We start from the raw sequence: 27,496 nt of genomic DNA, 5'->3' as shown, positions 1-27,496 counted from the left end.
ACAAAACTATAAATCTATTTAGTGAAGATATAAAAAAAATATTTTTAAATAAAAAGTAGATTTTTTGTTTTTTTAAATCTTTGATTTTTCTAAATTTGTACTGGTTCACATATAATTTGTTTCTGGTTTTGGAATATTCTTAATATACATTGTTTAATATCTATTTTTCTATATCTTATTATATTTTTTATAAATTCTCTTGATGAAATATTCGTTAATGCTAAATAAATGTAATATATAGAATAAATACATAAAAGCATATAAATAAACAAAGTGAAAATAAAACATATTCCCGATAAACAAAATATTAATTTAAATATAATACTTTTTGATGTATCAATAAGAACTATAACAGTTTTAAAAGTAAGCATTAAATAGTGTAAAAAAAATGTTATAGAGAATATATAGAAATAAAAATACTTAATAGTATTTCTTGCAACGCACCTTCTTAACCAGAAACAGTGATGGTCCATTTCATGAACACAACAATTACATTCTCTGCAGTGACTTATTTTTTCTACTTTAAAAATATTACATTCTTCACAGTATTTATAAATTTTTTCTTGGTCCTGTATTTTTATCAATAAAAGCCACCGATTATCGTTAAAATAAATTTTTCTTTCTGTATTTTTGGTAAATTTTACAACACTTTCTTGATTTAAATTTTTAAATTTTTTGAACACGTAACCTGGATTTACAAAACATAACTTAATTAAAGCCAATAAATTAATAATCATAATAAAAAGCATAAAATTATGTTGTAGTAGCGACGATTTGCTTAATATGATATATTGTATATCTAGTGAGTATATCAAAAGATGTAATAAATAAATCCAAATGTTTCTGTAATTTTTTTGTAGTGACATCTTGACCCCTTTTATTTTAGTTATAAAAATTAAACAACCAATTGTTATTTAAAATACATTTATAAGTAAAAAATTCATTTAGTAATAAAAAATATATGATTAAAAGTTATTTTCTTAAACATTAAATTCATTTTTTTGAAAAATATGTATTATTTTAAACTAATATTTAAAAAATTATATTATTCTTTTTAAAAGATTCCTATACGTGGAGATAGATAAAATTTATGAACAATTTTTATAAAAATTTTAATTTAAAATTGTAAAGTATACATGTTTAAAGTCGGTTTTTTTTACAACAACAAAATTTATTAACTTTTTATAAGTAAATATTTAAGTAAAAATGCATAATTTTTGTTTCATAGTTATTATGACAGCTGCAACAACAATAATATGAAACAACTTAAGATAAATTTGTTAATGTTTTTAATTAAATAACAATGTTTCCTATTACCAGAACATTATATACTACCAAAACTGTTTTAGTACCAAGATTTAACACTTATGATGAAGTAATTGACATTAATGCTTTTGTATTTTACTATTCTATACCAATTTTGCTTTATTTTTTATATTTATCTTTTGCCTGTTTGTCGATAGTTTTATGGATCTTTTTCATTTCAAAATTAAAAAAAAGTCTTATAAATACAGAAACAATATTAAGTAAAACAACAGTAAAGAAATATAAAAAAATCAATAATACAGAAGCGTGTTCTATTTGTTTAGATTTTTTTGAAGAAACCAATGATATTAGAATTTTGGGATGTAAACATTTTTATCATGTGATTTGCATTGATTCATGGTTAATTAACAAATTAAGCTGTCCCGTGTGTAGAATTTCTCCAAAAAGCAATGAGTCTGAAAATTGTATGTGATAGGTTAAGTCTTATTCAAAATTATAAGCTTTGTGTAAATTGTTCAGTTTAAAATTTTGGTGACTAGATTTTATAAATTTTACATTAAACATTTTTTTACTTAAATATAAAATCTAAAATAAGTTTTTTTGAAAGCACTAGAGGATTTTCGAACTTTATATTTCTATATTAAGTAATAAAACAAAATTGTTGTACAACACAACTTCTAATGCTGTTAAAAAACTTTATTGAATTATGATTATCAATAAAGAGTATTCTAAGAAATTTTAACATCATAATTTCAAAAAAATTTTTATTCTTTAATTTTTGAACATCCAAAAGAATAAATCTTATAAAATTAATACTACTCTCACATTTCAAGATTCTTCTTATTAATATTCTAATTAAAAACTTAAGGTGTTTTTTTATGTTATTGATTACCAGTATGCTACAACTTTGCTTGTGACTTATATTTGTTTTCTGTACTTAAATAGATTGGTGACTAAATTAACCCATGGTAACATGTACAAGATTATTTTAAATTTACAACGAAAATAATTCCTTGCTCCTTGTTTTTTAATATAAAAACCGATAACGACTATACTTCATTTAAAACACAAGTCAAGCTTCTGTGGCGCAATGGTTAGCGCGTTCGGCTGTTAACCGAAAGGTTGAGAGTTCGAGTCTCTCCAGAAGCGGCTTTTTTGATTTATTTTGTTGTGAGTGCATTTATATTAGTAATATTTTTTTTAAAAAGCACTATCTTTTATAAAATTAGTAATAAAGACGCCTCATATATTTTTTTAGTTGAAATGACTATTCAAAAAAAAATTAATTAATATAAATACATGAATTTTAGATTTAATTTATTTATTAAAATTTTACGATTTTCAATCAAAATTAAGCCAATTAGATATTTATTACAAATAACTTCCAAAATCTTTATACAGCTACTATTAGAATAAATGTTTTGGGATTAATTATACTATAAAAAAAATAGAAGTATGAAAATAAAGCACAATTTACAAGCCTATATACAAGCATAAAATTAAAAAACTGCGGAAGAATGATGCTTTTAAATAAAAAATATGATTTTTAACATGCATTATTTTAATGTGCAATGTCTTTATAAAAATATTTTTTACAAAATTTTAAACAGCATTTTAATAATGTTAATATTTATTTAAAATTTGGCTGTTTACTAATATATCAAAAAAATGATTTTTTTTAATATAAAGATAAAGAATATTGCAATTGTTAAATTATTTATTTAATTTTTATAAAATTATTTTACTATATGTAAGTTTCTAATTTTTTAGTGATCTAATTAAAAATCCATTTTGACATTTATCCGTTTATTATTTAATGGCAAAGGCTTCCTAAGATATCTCTAATCTCCTACTACTTAAGATAAAATAATTAACACCATCAAATTTATTAAGTCTTTTTTAAGAAGGTTGCAATGTTCTTTACATTTTTTATGAGTGACTGAAGTTTTTAAAAAATTTTAAATAATTAATTTAAAGAATTTGTTATATTAATAAAAATTTGTTAAATTAATTTATGTAGAAGTTTTATTATAATGTATTTTATGTTTCATAAAAAATAAAATGACAAATTTACCAATTTTACTTACAAAGATTCATAAAATTTATCAATGCATCGACTGCCTCTGCTGTATCATCATCCTGCACCTTATCTTGTTGAAAGTTATGTGCTAAGTTTTTGTTTGCATAAAAAGGATTATTTTGGCCTTTTTTTATATTATTTTTCACATACATATGATTCATTCTCATAGAATGTTCTTTAAAAAGGTTGTAATCTTTTAGTATTTCTTGTTGACTATACTTAGGAAAGTATATTGGTTTGTAATAACTATGCACAAATCTGTCATTATTACGCAACTGTGGTATAAAAGGTACTTCTTTTTTATTTCTGTTCCTGTGTTTAAAACTGTCCGTCTTAAATTCATGTGGCCGATTTTTTTTATGTATCTTTAGATATAGTCCACACGCGTTACATAGATAACTTCCATCATCTCCTCGTCTCCAAAGTGGTGTTGTGGTAGTTCCGCAATTTTTACAATATCCTCTTTTGTTTCCTATTTCTTCTGCAATATTTTTCATTTTGGGCTTTACTATTAACAATATATCAAAAAATATTTATGTTTTCAAACAAGTGTAATATTGTATCATCAGTAACAAACTAAAAAATAGTTTTAGATACAGAAGTAAATTCTTGAAAGATTAAAATGTAAATTAATTTTGTGATTGTTTATTAATAATGTAAAATGTAAATATAGAGGGATAGTGATACACGTCAAGATTATAAAACCTTTTAAAACGTGTTTTAATATGTTTCATTTTTAAAATTTATCTTATCAAATAAAATAAAAAGGTTTTATAAATCTAAGATTTATTTCTTTGTTATTTCTTAAAAAAAGAAATAATAAAAATCAACATATACGGGTTTTAATTTTATCAAAACAATATTGGTTTTAAGTTTAATATTGTTTATTGTTGCCTTTAATATGATGATTCATTTAATAAAACATTTGTATAAAGTAAAAATTAGTCAAATAACTTATTTATATTAGAAAAGAATCGTAACGTGTAATGATATTAAATAAATTTATTAATGCTATAGATTAATTTTGTATTTAAATCTATTTTTTAATCTGATTGACAATATTTTATAATTAAATTATGCTATTTTATTTTTATACATAGCATAAAGATTAATTTCCAAACAACAAATTCCAATGTATTTTCTTTAAACTTAATAAATAAATTATAAAATAAATAAAAGATCAAATTTAATTTTTATTTATAAATTTTAAGGGTATAACCTATAAAATACCATTCGTTAATAATTACATTCTATGATTGTTAACAAATCTTTTTGTTTACATTACATTTTTCCATAAACTATAATATCTGCGACTTTATAATAAGTACTTTAAAGCTTTTACAGCGATCTTTTTAACTTTAACCAAACTTATTTAAAACAAGTTTCGCATGTAAACGTAAATATAATAAGCTATAGTATAATCTTAAGACGATTCAGTATTTAAGTAAGCTTATGTTTATTGCCCAAAACAATATAAAAAATCGTAAGTTAACTACTTTAAAACAGCAATTTATATTTATTTTAAAATAAAAAAGTTTATTTTTTTGGCTTTTCAATTTTGTAAACCACTTAAAAACAAAATATTAATTTTTATCTTTTTTACCCACATTCTTAAAAAGTGTTTTTGATTAATCACAATAAATGTTACAAATTAATTTTTTTAAAACATAGCTATCAAAATACAGTTGTAACTAAATTAAGTTGCTGGTTTTATTTTCCTGCCTTGAAATTAATTAAACCATAACTAAACTTTTTAGATCAACAAAAAATTTAATGCTCTTTTTCCGCAAAATTTACCGATTAAATTACAAAATAATTTTATCATTACTGGTTAGGTTAAATTGTTAAAAATTTTTAAACAACAATTTGGAATGTAGAAACAATCCCATTATTGAAAATAATATAATTAATACAAAGACAACATGTCATTAATCAATCCTTAAAACAATAAAAATATTTATGGAAAATGGTAAAGTATTAATTGGCAAAAAAAAAGTAAAAACATTTAAGTTGGTGTTATAAAATTAAAAAAAATTATCACACAGAAAACATCGTCTTTGTTGATGTTTATAACTTTTTCATAATTAACCTTACACATAAACATACTTTACAGTTATCTACAAATATTTTAAAATTATAAATTGATTAAAAAAATATATGCTGCAGACAACAATCAAAACTGGCTAGTCTTTTATTAATACATTTATATTATTAAATGTGGTTTGCAAGTTTTATAACTGTATTCTGCAACACATGTCTATAAATAAAAAATTTGTGGAAGGCGATTGTATGATTAAAAAAAATATAGTTTATTAGATTATCAAAACAACCATATACAGCACAACAATAAAATTTTATAAGATGTTTCAACTCATAAAATCAAAGGAAATTAAATATTTTACTATCTTTTACAGTAATGTAAATAATATTTTATTAATTTAATTATTTTAAAATTGCTTTTTTGTTATATTAGAGCTTTCTGCTAAAAAACTTTAGCGAAAGTTTTATTTTTAAAATGTGAGTAATATTGGTTTTTCTATAATCTATGTTCTCTTAAATTACTTGCTTCGAGTTCGACATTTTTGTTCTTGCTATTTCTCTTTTTTTTATTTTTGATAAAAATTAAATAATGCAAGGAAGGTACAAAGAAAAATAAAGTAGAGTGAGGTATATATCACACGTTTTTGTACTTATTTTTTAGTATAGAGTATTTGCTTTTAAAGTTATTTTAAGTGAAGATTATAGATTAAAAATAATTATTTTAAATTTTTTTATTTGTTGTTATTAATGTATGCAAATATAAATATGCCTCTAAAAAATTTTACTAAAAATTCTTTTTTACAGCATCTTTTTTATGATCTGGCTTATGTTCCTTTTTTTAATCTTGTCTATGTATCATAAAAATATTTAAAAAAGCATAAGTTTTTTATCAAATTTTAATTAATGTTTTAAAATTAACCCTATTTGTATTTATAACAGTTTACTAGAATAATTATAAATTATTAAAGTCTATTCTTTCTCAAATAAATACATAAACCTAAATATTTACAATTAAATAAAAACCTTATATCCCTGTTAGATTCACAAAATATTAACAATGTTTTTAATAGCATTGTTAAAAAATCATACTAAAGTATAAAATAGTATACAATTTCTTATTACATATACCGTTTGGTGTTACTTTCAGTTAAATAAAGACCATAAAAAATGTTTTTTTTGTTAATTGCTTATATTGTTGTTTTGTACATTATATAAACATAACAGTAAGCATACAATTTAACTGATTGCTAGACATTTTATGATATTTTTCTTTAATATAAAATTATTTATATTTTTCTGACCCCTTTTGTATGGCCTTTCTTTTTTATCACAAACAGTCCTACAAGATAAATTATCAAACGGATACAGGATCTGTAACATTATACAAGAAAAACATTAATGCAATAGCTAACGAAATAATAGAAAACATAAATTTTAATTTTATTCTTGGAATTATTTTGATTGATAAAGTAGAACACTTGGTCATTGTATTGGAATCTGAACAAGCTGGAATTTTTACTGGAACAGATATTTATAAAATAACTAAAGTTGATTTTCTGCCGTTAGGTGAAGTAAATGACAGTGATACGATTTTTTATTTAAAACACTTAATTCATACAAACGATTTTTATGTCGTTAAAACCAAATGCTTTGAAGAAGAATTTTTTTGGAATTTGCATATGGAGTCTATGCTCCTTCGCTACAATAAATCCAATAACGAAGATTTTATTTTAAAGCATGCTCCTGTAAAAAGAAGACATAACTTTTTGTTAGCGTATCTTTTTTGTGGCTATTTCACTACAAAAACGTTCAGAATTGATGAAGACTTTTACTCAATGAAATTATTATCTCTCGTTTCTGGTAGTAAAATGGGGACAAGACTTTTGTCTCGAGGAATAGATTTACTTGGTAATGTTTCATTTTACGTTAAAACAGTATTTGAAACAAAGCGCAATAATAAAATAATTTCTAATATGACACTTATAAGGGGATCAGTACCTTTGTTTTGGAAACAAAAAAATAAAGGAATTAATGGTAAACTTTATTTTACTGGAAACCGTAAAGAATTAGAATCATCATTTGATAAGCATTTTAAAAAATTGCAAGAGCAATTTGGAAAGATTTATGTTATTACTTTACTTGGAGATAAAAAAGATGAAAAGATTTTAAATGATGCATACACAGATTTATTGACCAACAAAAATATTAAATTTTTATCATTCGATTTAAATTCATTTATAAACGATTTTGATGACTTGAAGAATTTATTTTTTTGGCATCTCGATAAAATTGACGACCATGATCTAATTTATCGGGTCAATTGTATTGATTGTCTAGACAGAACAAATTTGGCGCAATTTTTAATTTGTAAATATAGGTTGGATAAAATTTTAAAGAACCCTACATTTGATAAAGTTCTGCAAGAATGCTGGACTGAAAATGGCAATTCTCTTAGTAATTTATACACGGGATCAGATGTTATGAAGAAAGAACTTTCGCTAAAGCAAAAAAGAAGTTTTTTTGGGATGATTGATGATTTATTTATTTCTGCTACACGATTAATTAACAATAGATTTACAGATAAACAGAAAAATAAAATGATAAATATACTATTAGGTAAAAAAGATTAATGGCGCGTTTAGATATTTTTATATTAGTATTTAAATGTCTGTTGTGGTAATTATTTAAGTTTTTTATATAGAATATTTTTCTGTCTTTACAATTGTAACATAATTTATGCTATAATATTTTTTATAAAAAATTGATTAAAATTTTTTTTTTATTTTTGTTTGCAAAAAAAAAGATGATGCTGTTTATTCTGTTATAAATCTTTCATTTATAGTAAATATTATGTTATACATAGAATTAAACAAATGCTAAATATTACTATTTGTTTTGATTTATTTAAACCGAGAATTTAAAAATCCAAATAATAAATTGTAAACAGCTAAATTTAAATTTAAAAGCTAAGCTCTAGAAATTATTCGCTATAGCGAACAGCAAATAAAATTTGCAGCTTATATTGAAAAAATATTTACCCTTAAAATTAATATGAAATCGCTTTTTTTATATCAGTTTTACTGCCAAAATTAAGCGTATTCTTGTAAACCCACAATATTTAAAGTTGTCTAATCTATAAAATGAACTAGTTTAAAACATTTTTTTAAGAACTTTTACAAAAACTGATTAGTTATTTAACAAAATCTATTTAAATATCAAATTATTATCAAACCAAAGGCAGAATTTTTTACACAAATCATATGATGCCTTACTTACATTAAAAATTTGAACCAATAAATACTAAATGGTGTAGAGTATAAAACAATTTAAAATACTGTAAATTACAGATTGTATTTTCCATCCCCATGCTAAATTTTTTAACAAATTTCAATAAAAATGGTAAAATTTATTCATTTGCTAAAATTGTCAGCATTGGTAATTTTGAAGTTACAGTTGCATATAAAAACTCATCGAAAATAATTAAAACAGAACAAATTTATAACAAAAAAGATTGGGTTATATTTTATGGATATCTAGAAGAAAATACTATTTACCCAGAATACATCGAGAATATTTCTGGAATTGATGTTAATATTCTCGAAAGGTTTATTAATTTTTTAAGCATTAATTAACAAATTCACCACAAATTAATTTTTTGCCTAGTAATTGTTTTTCAAATGATTATAAATTGTCTGTTGTGTAAGACTTATAATAACAACTAATAAAAGACATTACCTATACATCATTTTTTAAAGTAAATTTTATATAATTATATTTGTTTAAATTAATAGTTTTATTTTTTACTTTCAGAGGTTATCTAATTATTTATTAATTTTCACAATGCATTGAATTCTTCTTTGTTGTTCTCTAAAGTACAAAATATATATGTAAATATGCTGCCTTTTAAGCATCGTTGGTTTAATGGTATAATTATCGGTTGCCATCCGATAGACGTGGGTTCGATTCCCGCACGATGCATTTTATTTTTCAAATATTATTGTAAATGGACCCTGATTACAAACATTAATATTATATTTCCCATTTATCGGCAATTTTTTAATAATTCCAAGTTTATAATTATTTTTAAGTTTTGTAAAAAACAAATCAAAAATTTCATTAAGCCGGCTTATTTCTAAGAAATTGTTTTTTTCATAAAATGCAGTTAAAGACGTGTCAGACAATGTTTCTTGAAATATCAATAAAATATCACCATTCGCTTCGCTTATAGTTTTAGTCCATCGATCATTAATTTTAATTTTTAACAACTTATTAACCAAATTATCCACTGTTTCTTCTGTATCATGTTTAGATATTCCTAGATAAATTACTATTCCGCACCCAATAACACTATAAATCTTCTGTTCATTTTTACAAATAGCATATTTAACTTTTTGAAAGATAATTTTCATTAAAAAGGGTAATATTTGATTATTGAATTTATACTTAATGATATAAAGCTAAAAAAGTTCGATTAACGTTACAAAATAAATTTCTAATTCCTTCATAGCCTTATCGGAAACTTAAATTAAATTTGAGTTAATTGCATGACTTTATAAGAATTTTAAGATATTTGTTTAGTTTCCCCTATGCGAATAGTTATACAAAAAGTAACAAACGGAAAGGTTTTATTTAAAGACGAGATAATAAGAGAGATTAACGATGGTCACATATTTTATGTAGGGATAGCGGCCGAAGATACAGAAGAAAAATTGGAAGAATATAAAAAATGGATTATTAAATTTATTGAAGACACTAAGCAAGACGCGCTTTTACTTTCACAATTCACGCTTTTTGCGCAATTTAATGGAAAAAAACCTTCATTTCACAATGCAAAGAATAATAATGAAGCACGTAAAATGTTTGAAAAGTTGGTAGATGAAGTTAAGAAAAATATCAAAACAAAAGTAGAAAGTGGACTTTTTGGTGAATGTTTAGATATAATTTATTCCTCTGAAGCTGTAGAAACTATTTACAAAGATTTTAATAAATAAAATATATTTTTTAATTAAATTTTAAATACATAATCATATACGTACGTATAGTGAACTTGAATTATATTAACAAAATTTTTATCTTTAAATGCTATTTGCAATAAAAGAAAAATCTTTTGAAAATATTTTATTGTCTTAAAATGTTAATCCTCCTTAATTAAATAAAATAATATTTCTAATTGTAAATACTTATGTGGGCTTTTAAAAATCACTTATAACTTCAAAAATAGTAAAAAAGGGCTATTTTATCATTACTTTGTGTTAAGCCATTTATTTTAATCAATAAAAAATAAATTTATAAATGTAAGAAAATATGAAAGATTAAAATTACGCAGAACTTTTTGATTTTGTAACTTTAAAAAACATTTTTAATTTATTTGTGCAATAAATTAATTTTAATTAAAAAATTTAATAATATGATAAACAAATAAAAAGTAAACTTAAAAATTTTTAATTAATTTATCTCAAATTTTAATATCATCTTGTTTTCTATTCAAAAGTTTGTTTAACCGTCCACTCTTAATGCTCATTTGTAAATCATCATAACCACCCAGCAGCCTTCCATTAACAAATATTGCTGGAAATGTTCTGTGATATTTTTCCCTAACATGCTGAACAAGTTCTGGATCAGATTTTTCTTCTACTGGATTATAATTTAATTTTAGAAAGTCAAGTGTGTCAAGTGCAGCTTGACTGAATGGACAATGCTTCCTGTACACGATAGTAACTTCTCTCTGTTTCAACTTATCCATGAAATCATCTAAGCTTTTTGTAAAAATAACATTTAATAAAACTATGAAATTTAGCATTTTGTTTTTGTTATTGAATTAATTAAATAGTTTTGTTTTAGGATGAAACATACTTGGCCACTAATAATTACATTTCTAAAAATTTGTTTTATATTAAAACAGGACATTTATTACGATGAAATTGATAAATAATATGAAACTATGTATATCTTTGCTTGTTTTATTATTTTTTGCTGTGATAAAATCAACATTGAGTACACCATCACAGTTCTTAAAGCCCGGTGTTGTAGCAATTTTATCTAAAAAATGTAAGCACAGTAAAAAGCTTACAGATTTTTTAGTATCAAATAATGTTCCACATACAGAAATTTATCTCGAAGATGATTCTGAAGCTTTAAATTATGTTATGAAAGAAAAAAATGGTAAGGTACCATGGGTATACGAAAATGGGCAATTTATTGGAGATGGAAATGCATTTATAACACAATATATAAAGTCAAATAATAATGTTAATAAACAAATTGGATTATTAAGTCTTGACAGTATCAAGCAATGTACACTTTCTGATAATGGCGTAGATCACTCTATAATTAACGATTAAACATTTTACCCTAATTATGATATTTACACTTATTTGTTTTTATTCAGTTGTATTTTCTTCAAATGCACAAATTATTTATACAAGCTATTTTACAGATGAACAAGGAATAAAAACTTTAGACATGGTTAAGGATAAATATTTAGAAGTACATAAAGCTTTCTCAACAAAGACAGTAGAAGACTGGCAGATATTACAAAGCTGCAATAATTTTGAGATATTTGAAATAACCTGTGATAAAGAATTTATTGGATCAGTCTATTTAAAGAGATGCAAATATTATAGCAAAATTAAATCACTATTTAAGACTTATATGAAAGAAGAAGAAGCTGTAGAAATTTATTCTTTGTATATTAATGATAAGTATAAAGGAAAGGGGTATTCTAGAAAACTTTTAAACTATGCTTTAAATGCAGTGAAAAATCACTATAACTTAAATAACAAATTTATTATAGGATTGCATTTAAACGAAGAAGATAAATACATGAATGTATCGTTTTCTTTGTATTATTCAATGAATTTTATAAAATCAACCTTTTTAGAGTCTGGCCCAACAGATTATGCACCTATCTTTCATAAATCGAGATATTTTATAGATCCACTAAAACTTGTTAAGAATCCTTCTCTATGCAAAAACAAAGGTATTTATTTTGGAATGTTTACACGATATAATGAATTCCTTCCTTTTAACACTATTAGAAATAAAGAAATATTAAAGGTTGGTGAGCAATTAAGAAACATTTTAAAAATGAGAAAAAAATAAAAAATATTTTAATAAAATAAAAAATGAATTAAAAAAATTTTTAAAAAAAGAAAAATAAATTTTTAATTTTATTTTTGTGTGACGACACTTTCTGACCTTGCATCTTTAAGTTCTCGCTTTACAAAAATTTTTTTTATAGTTTTAAAAATCATACAAGACCAATAAATATGTAACAGATATAAAATAAACAAGCACACACCGCAAATTACAGTTTCTATATTTAATGATTTTTTGATAAAAAGCACAGCCGGATATAAAATCCAATAAGGATAAAAAAATATGCGACTTGTTATAAAAACAAATGTAAATATTACAAATCCAATATTAGCAAATAAAACCTTATTCGTGTACAGAAAAAGCTTACTAGATTCTAAGAAAGGATCTGAAACATCATGTAAACCCATAACCACAATCCCAACACGTGCATAGTCAGTTAGAAAAGATAAACATATCAATGAAATTGTTGCTAGATGATGCAATAAAAGCTCTAATCTATCTTTGTTGTAATAAGTACTTATTAAATATAGAAATTCAACAAAATAATAAGAAAACTCTACTAGGTAATAAAATAAGACCTTTTTCGGATATGGAAGTGGTCCAAAGGTTAAATGATATGTATTTACATTACCTGCCCACTGCTCATTTGACAATACAAAATATCCGTAAATTGAAGAAAACCCATAAAAAAATATTTTAAAAATACATGTTTGGGCTTTTATATGCTCATATCCAAAAAGCTTGTTTGTGATTTTTTTAATGATAAATGATCTCAATACAATCAGTATATTGCATATTAGAAACGAATATAAAAGACTAGAAAAAATTGAGATATTGGCCACTTCTCCACGATACATAAAATTTTTATTTTGTTTTTTTCTTATTTATTAGTTTGAAACATTTAATAATAGCGTCATTTTCAGACAAAACAATTTTTTTTAATTAATTAAAAATTAATGCAATGTTAGTAAACAAACATATTAAATATTTTATTTTTAAATAGCCCTATGAGTGTAATAAATGAAACACCTGAAAACAACTTACCTACGGAAGATGAGATTGATCAATTAGCAAATTCAAGAACAGGATTACTGAGTTATTTTAAAGTTGCTAAGGTTGAAATGCCTAAATTTTTTATACTTGGTATTATGTTTGGATTAATTAACTTTGTGTATTCATTTTTAAGAATTTTAAAAGATTTATTTGTGATGGTAAGGCAAGATCAGAATTCAATTATGTTTATGAAAATTTTTTATGTTCTTCCTATATCTTTTGCATCTGTAATTTTAATACAGTGGCTTATGCAAAATAAACCTGTATCATCGATTTTTAATCTATTTCTAATAATTTTTACTGCATTTTTCTTCGGACTAGGGGCAATCTTTTTGTTTGAAGAGAAAGTAACACCATCTAGCTTTTTATTTAGAGATATTTTCGCTGATAACAAAGGTGCATTGAAGGGATTGAACTTTATAAAATATTTTTTAATTACAGCTAACGAGCCCGTTTCAACTTGTATTTTTATAATAGCAGAAATGTGGGGCAGTTTACTTATGGCTTATTTATACATGAGTTTTTTAAATGAAAGTTGTACTATCAGACAGTTTACAAGATTTTTACCACCTTTTTACATAATAGCAAATTTAGCTTTACTAGTATCTGGATTAGCCAGTAGTTCTTTCAGAGAATTGCGAAAAGGATTTAGCTATGAGCAAAATCAGTTATTATATTCTTCGGTTTTTATTGCCATGGGCGGTATATGTCTAATATTAATGTACATGAAATATTATTTCGAGAATAAAATAATGAGTGTACCAATATTTATACCTTCTAATACGATAAAAAAGAAACAAAAAGTTAGTGTAGGTTTCTCCGAAGGTATTAGTATAATGATGAAATCAAAATTATTAATGTCACTTTGTATAATAGTCTTTTTTTACAATATAACATTTAATTTAATTGAATCTGTCTATAAAGCAGGAATTAAAGCTGCGTCAAAAAGTTTAGGATTAGAGGTAGGAGAATACTCCGGCAAATTTAATACAATAGATCAAATATTGGTAGCAGTTACTGTAATAACACTTAATTTGTCAGCATTTTCTACTTTAGTAGAAAGTAGTGGATGGATTACTATGGGGCTCTTAACACCTTTATTCTTGTTGTTGGGGTCAATAATCGTTATGGGAGCATCAATCTACAATTCTGCCATTGAAGGACTTGCTTTTTCATGGATTTCTGTATTTTTTAAAAAAATGTCGTACATTTATACGATCGAAAATTACAGTGGAATGTTCTTTTTAGCATTCATAAAAGTATTAAAATATTCAGCCTTTGATATTTGTAAAGAGAAAATGGGTATGAGAATCGATCCTGCACACAGGGCACGGTTTAAAAGTGTTTATGATGGTATTTTTAATAAATTAGGAAAATCTATTGGTTCATTATATGGACTAGCCATATTAGTAGCACTTGATACTGATAATGTAAGGAAGGGTAGTCCAATCACATTAACGATTGCAATAATATTGATTTATATTTGGATTAGAGCTATAATCTATTTAGCGGGTGCATATAACGTTTCAATTAAAAATAATACAAGTGTAGACATAGATTTAATAAAAGACGACAAAAAAGAAAACGCAGAATAAATAAATTGTATATAAAATTTACTGTTTGTTTACAACTAATTTTTGCCTAAGTTTATATTGTTTATATTCCTTTTCACAATTCTTAATAAAAAAGGCCTCATATATTGTCAGTAAAATAAACGCAAATCCTAATGTAAATAATTCCAAGATCACAAATTCTAGTAAATTTAAATTATAAAGTTTAAAATAAATCAGCGATGATCCAATGAAAAAAAGAAAAAATTTAAGTGTTAATTTCATAAAAGGGTAAAATAAAAATCAAGATTGAACTGTAAGTTTATACCCACAATCACATGTATAAAAAACAGTCTGTCCTTCATCAGCAGATCGTAATTGTGCAGTATTATACATCATCTCTTCTGCATTACAACCAGGACACTGGTATTTAATTTTAGCTCCTTTAACTTCTTTCAGTTCAACTTCTTCTTCTATTTTGAATGTTTTTTGCATAACTACAGTATCAAGATGTGATGTGTCTAGTATAGCACTGCATCTAACACATTTAATTTCACTACTATCTTTTTCTACGGTTATAATTGTACCACATTTACAAAACATGGGTATGAAAATGAAACTTATTTTCATTAAACAGTATTAATAAAAAATTTCTGTTAAGTAAAATATCATAGATTTAAAATTTAAGTTTTTTAATTGCATAGATTTAGAATTTGTAGTTTTAAAAAATATAACCGCAAAAATTGAACAATAAATTTAAGAAACATTCTTGTCAACTACTAAAAATAGTTTTTTAAAAAAATGTGAAGAATATTACAGTTTATTAAAGACGTTTAACAAATAATTTTCCCTAACAATTACTAATAACAGATTGGAATTATTAAAAATAATGCAAAGAATAATCGTTTTATAAATATTTTTAAGATTTTTACTTAAAAAACATACAAATTATATTTGAAAAGTATCAGTTTTACTAAATAGTAATACAATGCCTAAAAAGCTAATTATTAAATTCTCATTTTGTGAATCTATTAAAAAATAATAATAATTAGCACTTAATCAAAAAATTGGTTATAAGGTGAATTTTTTAAGGAAATATTATATAAATACTACGATGATTACATATTATATAATTTGCATATAAAATATATAATTATCTAAAAACTTTTTTTATATAAATTAAGTCTAGCATTAAAAAATTTTTTAAATTAAATCTGTAATCTTGCTTACATTTTTTTGAAGCTTTAAATATTTTTTTAACATTTAGTTATTTTATTTTAAGAAGATTGTATAAATCCAAAATTTTACAGGTGTCAGTCAATATGAAAGCTCTGTTTGCATTAAATTATAGTAAAACAAAAGGCCTGCCAATACAAAGATTGTAAAAAAGGCTTATTTTTTATAAATCTTAATAAAAGATGAGTAAATAATTGTTATAAGTTTCATTTTAAAAACTTTTTATAAGAACTTATGATATTATTGTCAATAACCGCATACATTTTTTTATAACCAATTGTTAAAGACAATTTGTGGCAATCCCTCTGGTCACTATCTTTAAGTATAATAATTGCTCGTTTTCTTTATGACAATTATTATTAAGTTTTTATTGGTTTTAATATTTTATAAAAAGCTATAAATAATAAAATTAGCATTAACTATGCTAAAAGAGAACATCTTAGGAAGTGAGAACAGGAACTACAAAATAAATCACTATACAATAAAAACAAATTTTATTTTAAGAGACCGGATAGAACAGACGGCAAAACATTGATTATTATAGAGAGGTACCTCTCTACTGGCTGCATTCCCCGCGAATACCCCAGAACTAAAATTATTATTGTTCTTTAAATACTTATTTTCTCCTTTTAACACAAAATTTATTTTTAGCTTAAAACTTGCATTTAAAACCTGACAATCATATTAAGGCACCATTTTTGTGTTATTAAGGCAAATGTTTAATCATTAACGCTAAAAACTTTAAAATTATCTAAATATGCAACTATTTTAATTTATTATTTAGATCTTAGTAAAAAGAGTGTTGTGATAAAAGAAGATGTAAAACTAAATTCTTTAGAACAATTCAGTAGTTACTATTTTAAAAATTTCTTAGAACTTAATATCATATTGTAAAAAAATATAAAAGGAATTTATTTTAATTTCCAAAAATCACAAAACAAAATATGCCCTTAATTTTTTTCTAATTAAGGTTTTTGGTAAAAAATCAGTAAATTTTATAAACTTGAAGTTGTCTTTTAATTAAGTTGGTTAATTAAATGGTTTAATACAATCAAAAATTTATATTAAAATTTAGCAATCATTTTATTTTTTAAAAATTATATATTAATTTACTATTAATTTAAAAATTATGATAAATTTAAAAAACGCTTCTTTATTACTTTTACATCTATACAATTTTAAAATTTTAAAATATAAAAAATTCGTAAATTTAATCCTTTGAAATGAAAAGTTCAACTGAAAATTTTGAATCTTCAACAAAAAATAGTAAACCTAGAAATAAGATTTATTTACAAGTAAGAGATTCAACAAAATGTTGTAATGAAGCATTAATTACAAATCCTAAAAATGTCAATACTCTTTATGTTATGGGAAAGTGTTTGATTCAACAAGAAAATTTTGGAATGGCTAAAGAGATTATAGAAAAGATTAAAAATCTGGATCCCGTAAATGTTTATGGAAATATTTTAGAAGGACATGTATTATTAAAAAATGGACAACTTCTTGAATCTTATAGTTTATTTTCTAGTGCTTATAAAAATATTATATTCCATGACGTTTATTTATCTTACGGTCTTGGTCTTTTTTATGACACTTTAGAAAAACACGAATTGGCAAGAAAGTGGTTTACATTGTGTTTAACTTCAGATATTGAACTTTTTAAATATTTAGAAATTATGTACAGAATAGGTGTATGCTATAAAAAAGAAAAAAAACTTTTTGATGCATTAGGAGTATTTGAGCGTCTAGAAACATTTGTTAAAACAGACCTATTTCAAGATGATGTCAGATTGCAAATTGCACATGTTTATGAGATTATGAACGAACATGATGTTTGTAACGATTTTTTAAGTAAATTGAAAGGATCACGACAGACAAACATTTTTATTAACAGATTAAAATCATGGATATATTTTAAGACTAACAACTTTGACTTAATTAAGGGTTTATTTGAATGTCCGAAGGACAAGGCACAACATAAAAGCTATAAGTTTTCTGTTAAAAATTTGCAGAAAGAATTAAATTATTGTGATTGTTCTATTGTCAATGATGTTAAAGATCATTACATTTTATATTTATTGGGAAGGTCATTGATTTTGGAAGGAGAATACGATACTGCTTTAGAATTATTTAATATATGTACACAATTAGATCCAAAATCTTATCTTGCTTTTAATTCTGCCGGCATAATAAATTATAAACGTAAAAACTACGAAACAGCAAAAAAGTCATTTCAAGATGCTTTAAATATAAAACCAAATTTTTATGACGCAATAAATAATCTGAAAGTAGTAAACTACAAGATAAACAACAAATTTTGTGCTACAAAAATTTTGGAATCAGATCCAGATATTTTTCTAACCAAATATTTGGATTCTCAGATTATTTTTAATGAGTGTATATGTTACCCTAATAACACTGAAACAAGTAGCTTGCCTGATTTGGATCCAATAAAATTTGAAAACTTTTGCTAAATAAAAAATATGTAAATTTTTATATTTTTTTACAGCTTAATGAAATTTTCTAGTACACTATTTTGATAAATTAACTTTTATACGAAAAACTCGTTACATGTTTTATCCAAAGATTTCTAGTATAACTAAACTGTAAAAAAAATAAAAAAGTATTACTATTTATTTCCGTATGCATTTTCAATTAGTTTTAAATCCCTTAACATTTCGTCACGAATTGGACAAATCAGTCGTTCAATCATATCTGAAGCAATATTTTTCAATTCAGTTTCATCAATAATCTTCATTTTAATGTCTTCGTACAATTTATCAAATGTATAAACTTTACCTGAAATCATTATTTGTAAATTAAAAATACTACAATATGGATAAATTATACTTTTAAATAAAAAAATCAATCCTTCATTTTCAAGACTACAGTTATGAATTTTCTTATAAATTTCTAACTTTGTATCTAATAAATCAATTTTTGAATCAATATCAGAACTACTCATCTTGTCAGAATTCAATCCAGGTATCATAGGATTCATTAAATGTATCCTTTTCTTGTATTTAAGAAGCGGTAAAAATTCTCTAGCATACATAAAAATTTTTCTTTGATCAATGCCTCCGAACTGGACATCTACATTCAAATATTCTTCATCTAATGCTTGCATGGCCGGATAAACAAGTGAACTTAACTTAGAATTCTTAACTTGTTTGACAACTTCACTTCCTGCCCTGCGTGCATCATTTTTTTTCGTTTGATTTAAAATTCGCAAAATATCAGTAAAATATTTATTACTTTTCTGGTATTCACTTCCAAAAATAAAAGATATTTTTGATACATCAACTTTAATACTTTTAAGCATTAGAGTAATAATTTTTTTATAGTATTGCGATCTACATTCTATTTTTTCTATAGGTGCCTTTAAATTATCAAGAAATGCATGTATATCTGCTAGAAGAATTGTGACATTACATCCCGCATCAACAAAATCTTTTATTTTAAGAATAGGAAGAAAATAAGCAATATGTGGTTTTCCAGTAGTTGCAGTACCCCAATAAACATTAAGATCACGTTTATTTATAATTTTTTCCATAATGTCACCTCCTATTACTTCTTTTAAGTTTCGATTTATAAGTTTTAATTTTTCGGTTGTGTCCATTTAGGGTAGAATTCCTTACTTATTTACATACACTTTTCAATAAAAGAAAAAAGCTTTTTTATCCCCAATGATAATCTTATATGGCTCCCAAACAGGAAATTCTATACATATTGCTAAACTTATTCAAAATGTTATACTATACGGGTACAATGAAGATTTGATTTATAACGTTGATAAAGAATTGCTTCCAACAGATTTTACTTTAGATATGGACAGTTTTGATTTCGAAAAAATATTAGATATTGATATGATTATATTTGTATGTTCGACTCATGGGAATGGTTCTGAACCTTTTAACATGACTAAATTTTGGAAATTTTTGCGCAAAAAAAATCTGCCTACAAATTTTTTACAACACTTAAATTTTGCTGTATTTGGCCTTGGGGATTCGTCTTATAAATCTTTTAATTTTTGTTCTAAAAAGTTGTATAATTGCCTTTTAAAACACGGAGCTAAACCTCTGATAAGAAAGGGTAATGGAGATAGCCAAGACAAAGAAGGATTTATGGGCGAATTTAAGACATGGATAAAAGATCTATATTATATATTACCGCATTACAAACTACAAAATGCTAAAAATTTTGCAAGTTGTAAAAATGATTTATACAGTGCGTCAATAAATGATATTAAGATATTAACACCTTACAATTACATTTATCCTATTTTAGAAATAAAATTTGATATAGATATAGAAAATTTTGAAATCGGTGATTGTCTAGCGGTTTATCCTGAAAATTATAATTACGAGGAGTTTGTAAGATATAATAACATAAAGGACAATACCTTGGTTAAATATATTAAAAAATATTGTGATTTTAATTCTATTCCTCAAATCTATTTTTTTCTACAACTTTCGCTTATCACAGATACCATTGCTGAGGAATATCGTGAGAAATGTAAAGAAATTTATCTAAATTACGATCTGTACTATGATTACATTTTACTACCGAAGCGCACTATTTTTGAGGTTCTAAAAGATTTTAAGATAAAACTTACCTCAAATTTTATGTACAAGTATATCCCTGTAATTAATCCAAGATATTTTACATTAACGAAAAAAGATTTTTGTTACTTTGTCACCGTCTCTCTTGTTTCTTTTAAAACAAGTTTAAAAGAAGAACGAAAAGGTCTTTGTTCAGAGTATTTAAAATTACTTACTAAAGGGTCTACTATTCATGTTAACATAGTACAAAATAGACTTAATTTTAGTGGTAAAAAGATTTTGTTTATGTGCACTGGTACTGGTATTACACTTCCCAGGGCATTTGTTAATTACTATTCTGATTTAAATTTTTTTAAAAAAGTTATTTTATTATATGGTTTTAGATTTAGAGATGTAGATTTTTTATATAAAGAAGAGTTTGAAAATAAAGGTATTGAAATTTACCCCGCTGTTTCAAGGGAAGATAATAAATACATACAAGATATTTATAAGACTATAAAAGGGCTAGAAAATATTGATGATTGGTTAATATTTGTAAGTGGAAATTCTAGACTTAATAATATTATTGAAAAAATGTTATTAGATATTTATAAAAAGAAAATATATTTTCAGGCAGAAACTTGGTAATATTTTTATAGCTTGGCTTCATAAATTAAACAAGTAATAAATATTGAATAAAATAGGTTTTTTATACAAAAGTTTGTTTTTTTAATCGATGGAGAAGCTAAAAAAAAACATCCTAGATATCTGAATTATAAACTATGATTGTCTTTTTGAGAGGTACCTTGGCCGACTGGTTGAACCAACACTTTGCGTGTAAAACGAAGTTGGTTCAGTCAGTTGCCGGTACCCTTTTTAGTCACATAAAAAAAATGCTTAGATTTTATTCCTTAAATATATTTATACTGTACATATGCACATTATGGAGTATTTAACTTTATTAAATATTTTTTTAAAGTCAGCCCATGTATTGCCTAATGATTTTTTATATTATGTTTATTTTAGGTGATAACATAGAGATATCAAAATCTGAGTTTGATTGTATTATAGTTAAAAAACATATCATTGACTCGAACTCGCTTAATAACTATAATTCTGTAAAAATATCATTTCCTGGGACAGTAATCTATAAACTAGTGAGAAAAAATATTCCGCATTTACCAAACGCAAGAGTTTTTATCCTAGAAAATAATACTGTTTATTTTAAAAAATTTAACACAAAAATAAGAATAAATTTTGAGCGAAAGTTTTTTGGATTAATTTTAGATGTATGGTTTATTATTATGCTTATGGTAATCATATCCTCATACTTTTTAATATTTTGTAAAAAACCTTTTTATATTTTTGATTTATAAATTAAATATTTTTGTATGCATTTAATTTTAAATATTTTTGTTTTTGTAATTAATTTGAAATGTTATACAAAGTTTCAAAACATTTATGATTTTTTCTAAACAAAATGTTTTTATGTAAATAAACAAAAAATGCATAAATCAAAAATGGATAGAAAAAAGAAAAATGAAGATGACCAAGATGTGATAGATTTTATGGAGCTAGTAGAAGAAAATTTAGCAAATAATGAGAAAAGCAAAATAGAAGCATGTGAAGATTTAACATCAAATGACTTATTTGAAAATAAACCTTTACAAGATAATGAAATTAACTCATCTAATGCTGAGGAAGAAGATAATAGTTCTATGCAAGAATTTAAGAAATCTGAAAATATAAACAAAGAACTGAATAACCTCAACGAAAAAATTGAAAAAATGGCATGTGATATTGTAGAAACTAAGGAACTAGAGACTGATAAAGAACCTTTACCAAGTAAAATACAACAAGACCAAGAAAATACTATTTATAATGAGTCTAGTAAGCAATTAGAGAATGCTTCTTTTGATAAGATCAATTTAATTCATTCGGAATCTTTGACTAATGAATTTCAAAACAATAGAAAAAATTCTACAAAACAAGCCAATAATACAAACCTACAACCCTATAAACCTGATAGTCATGCACTTGTAAAACATTCTAACCTATTAGGAGATGTTGATGAAAATAGTATTAAAATTAAAAAATATCCTGGATATTTATATATTAACATTTATGCAATAGAAAAGTATATTTCATCAAACACTGACGTACAAAGTATTTTTATTCAAATGAAGACAAAAGATTTTACATATGAGACAGATGACTATGCAGAAGATGTTAATATAAAGATAAATAGCATGTTTAACATAAAGATTAATTCTTTTGATACTATCGACATGAAATTTATATTAAACAAACGAACAGAAAAAAAGGTGATAAAGTCTAGTGAATGTTGCGTCACGATAGATAAATCTTTTATTAATAAGTTACACAATACTTTGTATGAAGTAAATTATGAATGGTCTCCATATTCATCAAATGGTTTTTTTAGAAATATTATAAATTTCTTTTCAAATGAAATGGCAGATGCACTCAACTTAAAGCTATTTTTTTCATTTATTAGTGAAGAAGAATTAAAGCTTATAAATTTATCGGTACCTAATACACTTTACAACTTAGGTAAATGGCTTAAAATTCGTAAATACGCTTATAATACGTGGTTTTCTGGTTTCTGTAATATTAGAGGATTTAATATAAAAATTTGCACGCATTTATGGAAGAGAAGATTCATAAAAGTTCATGGTTATAAAGTATTGATTTTTAATGAGCATACAAAACATTTATTAGGCGCGTTTGATTTACTACTTACAATGACAAATAACAGAGAAATAATTGATGAAGATAATAAATTTAAGATAATTAATGATAACACAATGATAGAATTTCACTTTGATTGTAATGAAAAATATTTTTCGTTTAGGCGGGTTATGCAAGCATTATTATAAAATAAAACTAAATGTTTATTATATTGTTATATTTTTATTCAATTTTAATGCTTAGAAATATTAAATTTCTAAACAGTAAATGTATGGTAAATCACAATACATAAATTTATTTTTAAGTTTTTTTTTAAACTTTTTTATTTTCACTCACATATTTAATAAAATAAAAATTGCCTTGAATTTTTAGTTATTAAATATCAAATGTAAACATGAAATCTTAATGTACATTTTTATTTGTGGTTCTTTATTCTCAAAAAATTTTGTCATAAATTTATCGAAACCATCATATAAGTATAGCTTTTTTAAACCTGATCAATTACTAATAGGATGGCAATTGTAACGCAATATTAATGTTAAATAATACAAATGTCTACTAGACTATTATTTTAAATAATTATACTTATATGCTACAGTAAGAAATTCTTAAATAACACGATTTTTGTTAATACAGGCTATGATAGGTATAGAATCTGGCAAAGGGGGCAATCTTACTTTACAATAGTTTAAGGAATGAATAATTGCGAAGAGTAATATTTTTCTACAGTTAAAAACTTTATTTTAAAATACATTTTAATTGCTCCACATTTAACTTAAAAATTTTATAAACTATAATTTCAAAGACCTCTTGCAATAATAATTGTAAAAATCTTTTTATTCTTTATAATTTTGTTTTTTCCCGCCTATTTTAAGAGTTTTTTCTTTCAATTTTTCCCTTAATTTATGCGGAATATTTTGCACGACACTACCAACGTAAAAAAAGGTAAAATTATGAAAAAGAAAAAAAATGACAAAGAAAGTGTTTTAAATTTTATTAAAGATGTGTATAACACTACGACAGATTATAATTTAAAGTATGATCTCTCAAAATGTATAGAAATTATAGAAGGTAAAGAAAATCAAGAGATAAAAGATCTGAAAGAAGCTTTGGAAGAAGTGATACAAGAAAATAATGAACTAATAGAAGAAAAAACAAAATTGTATTTAGAACTAGAAGATGCAAAAAATAAATAATAAAGATTTGTTAATTTATTTAAATATTCTATCCCTTCTATGCTATTAAAATATAAATTGTAAGTTAAAATCTAATTTAAGTTCTTCTAATAAAACAATAGAACATTCCAAATTGCATTCTTTTATATCAACAAAAATATACGAATATGGTGGTATAGATTTATTAAATTCAGTTAAAATTCAGTGCACTGAAGATATTATAATCATTGAAACAGAAAAACCCAGTTTAGTTCATGCTGCTTTATTTTTTACTGGGATGTATTTTACAATAAAATGTAAAATAGATAGAATAAATTAATTAAAATAACAAATGTTTATTATTAAAACCAGTCATGAAATGTAAGTGTTTTATCAATTGACTGTATTACATCCACGCCATTACCACGATAAATGTTATCTACAAATATAAGCGGACACTGTCCTCTGAAGTTTTTCTTTACATATCTATTTAATACTTTGTCGTTATCCAAAAATAATACTTTATAATAATTTTGAGAATGGTCCAAATATCTAGTGAGAGAATCTAGACGAGGACAATCATATGTCCGAGCAATTAAAAGAATCTTTTTTTCACGTGAAGCCAGATTTGTGCCCATAAAAAATGACATTATAAAAAAAATATGCATAGAAGAAAGCTAATGGAGTTTTTTATAAAAAACATGGAACACGAAGTTTTATGTTTTAGAAAAAATCAAATTAATGGATTTTGATGAAACCTTTTACAAACATATTAATAATTTATAATAAACATATATGATATGCAGATATTCAATCAACTATTGGAAAAAATAATATAGTAATTTTTAAGGTAAATTGTAGTCTGTAATATTTTAATAAACTATTAATACTGTTTTAAATATCTGATATAAAACAAAAGATTATTTGTTATTAATATTACAAATATTAAGAAACATTTATAATGCATTAAAAAACAAGAATGAAAAAAATTAAAATTGAGTTCAAGGATACGATGTTATGTGTTTAATTGTAATTAACATTTATAGAATAAAATTTTGGTTTATATTTAAATATAAACATAATAAATCCGATTTAATAATGTACTATGATGTTTGAAATGTATTCTTTTATTTCTTAATAAAATTTAATAAACAAACAAACAAAGATAATTAGTTGCGTAATATTTTCTGATAAAATAAAGATTTCGCAATTTTTTTAAAATTATATTTTAAAAAAGTTTTGTTTGACGTATAACTTGTTTATATACAAATAAATTTTTGGTAAACAAAAGATGAAAAAAAGTGAAACAGAATTTATAGAACAATATGAAATCTTTAAAACACCTCAACTTTCTTTTTTAGATGTAAATACGACAATAGGCTACTCTATTGCTGGTCAAAAAATGGTTTTTATAAAAAAAGTGGCGAAAAATATTCATTTTTCTACCGATTTAATTACAAACAAAGAACTAAATAATTTTCCATTTATTATTGAAATAATCGATCAATATATAGGAGAAGAGATCCTTTCTGTATCAGATTTTTCTGAAATTTTACCTTTAAAAGTTTTTATTACACAATTTAGTAAAAACCTTGATTTTTTGTGCATTTTATTCAATAAGCTTTTGTTAATTTTAACAGAATCAAAATTTTTACAATGTATTTCTGAGTTTCTAGAAAGTGATATGATATGGATTGATAAAAATTTTAATATAAAAATATGCTGGATTACATTTTTAGTAAAAAATCATAAATTTTTTAATAATAAGGTATACAAATCAAATTTAAAAAACATTGATGACATCATCAATCTATTTAATTATAATAAAAAAAGATTACAAAAACGAGTAGATATAGAATATAAAAATGATAATGTATCTTCAGTATGTTTAAATGCAGCAGAAAACATTTTTTCATGTGTGTCTGAACAGAAAGATTCTAATGATGGCACAATAAAATATAAAGAAAGAACATATACATACGACAGAGGAAGTGTAAAAGTGTGTAGCACAAAAAAGCTCTGTATAGAAAATTATAAAGATTTTTGTAAAACAATAACAAACCAAAAAGTTAATTATTTTGGGTTAAAGGTTTTACTTTTAAAATGTATTTTTCATGAAGATGATGTAAATGCTAAAAATATTGATGTTTACATATCAAGACTAAAAAAATTATTTTTAGAGCAGTCTGATTCGAAATTTAAAGATTCTGAAGCTTTAAAAATTATTTATAATTTTATTGTTTATAACAACATTAACTCCAAGCCTATTGAAATCGTGAATGACGAATACATAAATTTTATGGATAACTTTTTCTATAAACTAAAAATAACAACTTTATCGGAAAAGAAATCATACGATGTCGATAATTTAAAAGAAAAAATGGTGGTAGAGAATGATGGTTGTTTATTTAAAGAAAAAGGTTTTGATATGTCGGATTACAATACTAAAAGTTATAAAAAAGGACGTTTTTTTATTTGTCAAGCAATACCAAATTCTCATACAAAAGATAAAAAGCAGGAACTAGAAATTAACAAAATTTTTCAGATTATTGAAATTCAAAGTAAACAAATAGAAATGATGTATCAAACTCTAAAAGATTATAACAAAATTGATCATTTAATTGATGCACAACTAAAATCCCTATCTTTGCAAGCAAATGAAATGCTTAATACTCTAGATAAAAATCAAGAATAAACAATTATGAAATTTAAAAAAAATATTTTGTTTCTTTATTTTATAAAAAACTGTCCATGCACTTTTTTAGTATA

General features: G+C 23.7%; 22 protein-coding genes and 2 non-coding genes across 24 annotated transcripts; 15 read left to right on the top strand and 9 right to left on the bottom strand.

Annotated features, from left to right (window-relative positions):
* Nucleotides 1-89: 89 nt before the first annotated feature.
* On the bottom strand, nt 90-866 carry AAJ76_2000113461 (dhhc-type zinc finger domain-containing protein; the record flags this gene model as incomplete). The annotated part of the gene is made up of 1 exon (XM_024474429.1): nt 90-866. One exon carries the CDS (start codon nt 864-866, stop codon nt 90-92), a length of 777 nt encoding a protein of 258 aa, XP_024332311.1.
* A 437-nt stretch (nt 867-1,303) lies between these two features.
* AAJ76_2000113023 (e3 ubiquitin-protein ligase rnf13-like protein) lies at nt 1,304-1,738 on the top strand (the record flags this gene model as incomplete). The annotated part of the gene is made up of 1 exon (XM_024474427.1): nt 1,304-1,738. One exon carries the CDS (start codon nt 1,304-1,306, stop codon nt 1,736-1,738), a length of 435 nt encoding a protein of 144 aa, XP_024332310.1.
* A 604-nt stretch (nt 1,739-2,342) lies between these two features.
* Nucleotides 2,343-2,415, top strand: AAJ76_2000111912. Its single transcript has one exon. It is a non-coding gene; the product is annotated as a tRNA-Asn (tRNA).
* Nucleotides 2,416-3,345: 930 nt separating this feature from the next.
* AAJ76_2000110484 (gata transcription factor) lies at nt 3,346-3,843 on the bottom strand (the record flags this gene model as incomplete). The annotated part of the gene is made up of 1 exon (XM_024474426.1): nt 3,346-3,843. The coding sequence occupies one exon, from the start codon at nt 3,841-3,843 to the stop codon at nt 3,346-3,348; it is 498 nt and encodes a 165-aa protein (XP_024332309.1).
* A 2,853-nt stretch (nt 3,844-6,696) lies between these two features.
* AAJ76_2000107630 (phosphoinositide polyphosphatase) lies at nt 6,697-8,016 on the top strand (the record flags this gene model as incomplete). The annotated part of the gene is made up of 1 exon (XM_024474425.1): nt 6,697-8,016. The coding sequence occupies one exon, from the start codon at nt 6,697-6,699 to the stop codon at nt 8,014-8,016; it is 1,320 nt and encodes a 439-aa protein (XP_024332308.1).
* Nucleotides 8,017-8,751: 735 nt separating this feature from the next.
* Nucleotides 8,752-9,018, top strand: AAJ76_2000105575 (hypothetical protein; the record flags this gene model as incomplete). Its single annotated transcript, XM_024474424.1, has 1 exon — nt 8,752-9,018. The coding sequence occupies one exon, from the start codon at nt 8,752-8,754 to the stop codon at nt 9,016-9,018; it is 267 nt and encodes an 88-aa protein (XP_024332307.1).
* Nucleotides 9,019-9,221: 203 nt separating this feature from the next.
* Nucleotides 9,222-9,365, bottom strand: AAJ76_2000104962 (hypothetical protein; the record flags this gene model as incomplete). The annotated part of the gene is made up of 1 exon (XM_024474423.1): nt 9,222-9,365. The coding sequence occupies one exon, from the start codon at nt 9,363-9,365 to the stop codon at nt 9,222-9,224; it is 144 nt and encodes a 47-aa protein (XP_024332306.1).
* Nucleotides 9,294-9,364, top strand: AAJ76_2000104963. The gene has a single exon. It is a non-coding gene; the product is annotated as a tRNA-Gly (tRNA).
* Nucleotide 9,366: 1 nt separating the features above from the next.
* Nucleotides 9,367-9,795, bottom strand: AAJ76_2000104532 (d-tyrosyl-trna deacylase; the record flags this gene model as incomplete). The annotated part of the gene is made up of 1 exon (XM_024474422.1): nt 9,367-9,795. One exon carries the CDS (start codon nt 9,793-9,795, stop codon nt 9,367-9,369), a length of 429 nt encoding a protein of 142 aa, XP_024332305.1.
* Nucleotides 9,796-9,972: 177 nt separating this feature from the next.
* On the top strand, nt 9,973-10,377 carry AAJ76_2000104354 (d-tyrosyl-trna deacylase; the record flags this gene model as incomplete). The annotated part of the gene is made up of 1 exon (XM_024474421.1): nt 9,973-10,377. One exon carries the CDS (start codon nt 9,973-9,975, stop codon nt 10,375-10,377), a length of 405 nt encoding a protein of 134 aa, XP_024332304.1.
* A 464-nt stretch (nt 10,378-10,841) lies between these two features.
* AAJ76_2000103198 (glutaredoxin 3) lies at nt 10,842-11,129 on the bottom strand (the record flags this gene model as incomplete). Its single annotated transcript, XM_024474420.1, has 1 exon — nt 10,842-11,129. One exon carries the CDS (start codon nt 11,127-11,129, stop codon nt 10,842-10,844), a length of 288 nt encoding a protein of 95 aa, XP_024332303.1.
* Nucleotides 11,130-11,301: 172 nt separating this feature from the next.
* On the top strand, nt 11,302-11,727 carry AAJ76_2000103025 (hypothetical protein; the record flags this gene model as incomplete). Its single annotated transcript, XM_024474419.1, has 1 exon — nt 11,302-11,727. The coding sequence occupies one exon, from the start codon at nt 11,302-11,304 to the stop codon at nt 11,725-11,727; it is 426 nt and encodes a 141-aa protein (XP_024332302.1).
* A 16-nt stretch (nt 11,728-11,743) lies between these two features.
* On the top strand, nt 11,744-12,487 carry AAJ76_2000102583 (hypothetical protein; the record flags this gene model as incomplete). The annotated part of the gene is made up of 1 exon (XM_024474418.1): nt 11,744-12,487. The coding sequence occupies one exon, from the start codon at nt 11,744-11,746 to the stop codon at nt 12,485-12,487; it is 744 nt and encodes a 247-aa protein (XP_024332301.1).
* A 68-nt stretch (nt 12,488-12,555) lies between these two features.
* Nucleotides 12,556-13,341, bottom strand: AAJ76_2000100986 (longevity assurance protein 1; the record flags this gene model as incomplete). The annotated part of the gene is made up of 1 exon (XM_024474417.1): nt 12,556-13,341. The coding sequence occupies one exon, from the start codon at nt 13,339-13,341 to the stop codon at nt 12,556-12,558; it is 786 nt and encodes a 261-aa protein (XP_024332300.1).
* A 150-nt stretch (nt 13,342-13,491) lies between these two features.
* Nucleotides 13,492-15,132, top strand: AAJ76_2000100835 (atp adp translocase; the record flags this gene model as incomplete). The annotated part of the gene is made up of 1 exon (XM_024474416.1): nt 13,492-15,132. The coding sequence occupies one exon, from the start codon at nt 13,492-13,494 to the stop codon at nt 15,130-15,132; it is 1,641 nt and encodes a 546-aa protein (XP_024332299.1).
* A 258-nt stretch (nt 15,133-15,390) lies between these two features.
* On the bottom strand, nt 15,391-15,690 carry AAJ76_200098637 (dna-directed rna polymerase i subunit m; the record flags this gene model as incomplete). The annotated part of the gene is made up of 1 exon (XM_024474535.1): nt 15,391-15,690. The coding sequence occupies one exon, from the start codon at nt 15,688-15,690 to the stop codon at nt 15,391-15,393; it is 300 nt and encodes a 99-aa protein (XP_024332298.1).
* A 1,856-nt stretch (nt 15,691-17,546) lies between these two features.
* AAJ76_200096780 (transcriptional corepressor cyc8) lies at nt 17,547-18,797 on the top strand (the record flags this gene model as incomplete). Its single annotated transcript, XM_024474533.1, has 1 exon — nt 17,547-18,797. One exon carries the CDS (start codon nt 17,547-17,549, stop codon nt 18,795-18,797), a length of 1,251 nt encoding a protein of 416 aa, XP_024332297.1.
* A 155-nt stretch (nt 18,798-18,952) lies between these two features.
* Nucleotides 18,953-19,942, bottom strand: AAJ76_200094385 (tyrosyl-trna synthetase; the record flags this gene model as incomplete). The annotated part of the gene is made up of 1 exon (XM_024474532.1): nt 18,953-19,942. The coding sequence occupies one exon, from the start codon at nt 19,940-19,942 to the stop codon at nt 18,953-18,955; it is 990 nt and encodes a 329-aa protein (XP_024332296.1).
* A 67-nt stretch (nt 19,943-20,009) lies between these two features.
* AAJ76_200094317 (nadph cytochrome p450 reductase) lies at nt 20,010-21,512 on the top strand (the record flags this gene model as incomplete). The annotated part of the gene is made up of 1 exon (XM_024474531.1): nt 20,010-21,512. The coding sequence occupies one exon, from the start codon at nt 20,010-20,012 to the stop codon at nt 21,510-21,512; it is 1,503 nt and encodes a 500-aa protein (XP_024332295.1).
* A 338-nt stretch (nt 21,513-21,850) lies between these two features.
* AAJ76_200092476 (hypothetical protein) lies at nt 21,851-22,240 on the top strand (the record flags this gene model as incomplete). The annotated part of the gene is made up of 1 exon (XM_024474530.1): nt 21,851-22,240. The coding sequence occupies one exon, from the start codon at nt 21,851-21,853 to the stop codon at nt 22,238-22,240; it is 390 nt and encodes a 129-aa protein (XP_024332294.1).
* A 144-nt stretch (nt 22,241-22,384) lies between these two features.
* AAJ76_200091942 (protein with wd40 repeat) lies at nt 22,385-23,761 on the top strand (the record flags this gene model as incomplete). Its single annotated transcript, XM_024474528.1, has 1 exon — nt 22,385-23,761. The coding sequence occupies one exon, from the start codon at nt 22,385-22,387 to the stop codon at nt 23,759-23,761; it is 1,377 nt and encodes a 458-aa protein (XP_024332293.1).
* A 717-nt stretch (nt 23,762-24,478) lies between these two features.
* Nucleotides 24,479-24,769, top strand: AAJ76_200089848 (wd40 repeat-containing protein; the record flags this gene model as incomplete). Its single annotated transcript, XM_024474526.1, has 1 exon — nt 24,479-24,769. The coding sequence occupies one exon, from the start codon at nt 24,479-24,481 to the stop codon at nt 24,767-24,769; it is 291 nt and encodes a 96-aa protein (XP_024332292.1).
* A 320-nt stretch (nt 24,770-25,089) lies between these two features.
* AAJ76_200088950 (hypothetical protein) lies at nt 25,090-25,377 on the bottom strand (the record flags this gene model as incomplete). The annotated part of the gene is made up of 1 exon (XM_024474525.1): nt 25,090-25,377. The coding sequence occupies one exon, from the start codon at nt 25,375-25,377 to the stop codon at nt 25,090-25,092; it is 288 nt and encodes a 95-aa protein (XP_024332291.1).
* A 641-nt stretch (nt 25,378-26,018) lies between these two features.
* Nucleotides 26,019-27,422, top strand: AAJ76_200088308 (hypothetical protein; the record flags this gene model as incomplete). Its single annotated transcript, XM_024474524.1, has 1 exon — nt 26,019-27,422. One exon carries the CDS (start codon nt 26,019-26,021, stop codon nt 27,420-27,422), a length of 1,404 nt encoding a protein of 467 aa, XP_024332290.1.
* Nucleotides 27,423-27,496: the final 74 nt, after the last annotated feature.

Source organism: Vairimorpha ceranae (assembly GCF_000988165.1).
Source record: "Vairimorpha ceranae strain PA08 1199 chromosome Unknown NODE_2, whole genome shotgun sequence".
NCBI classification, from domain to species: Eukaryota; Fungi; Microsporidia; family Nosematidae; genus Vairimorpha; species Vairimorpha ceranae.
This window is presented reverse-complemented; position numbering and strand designations above follow the sequence as displayed.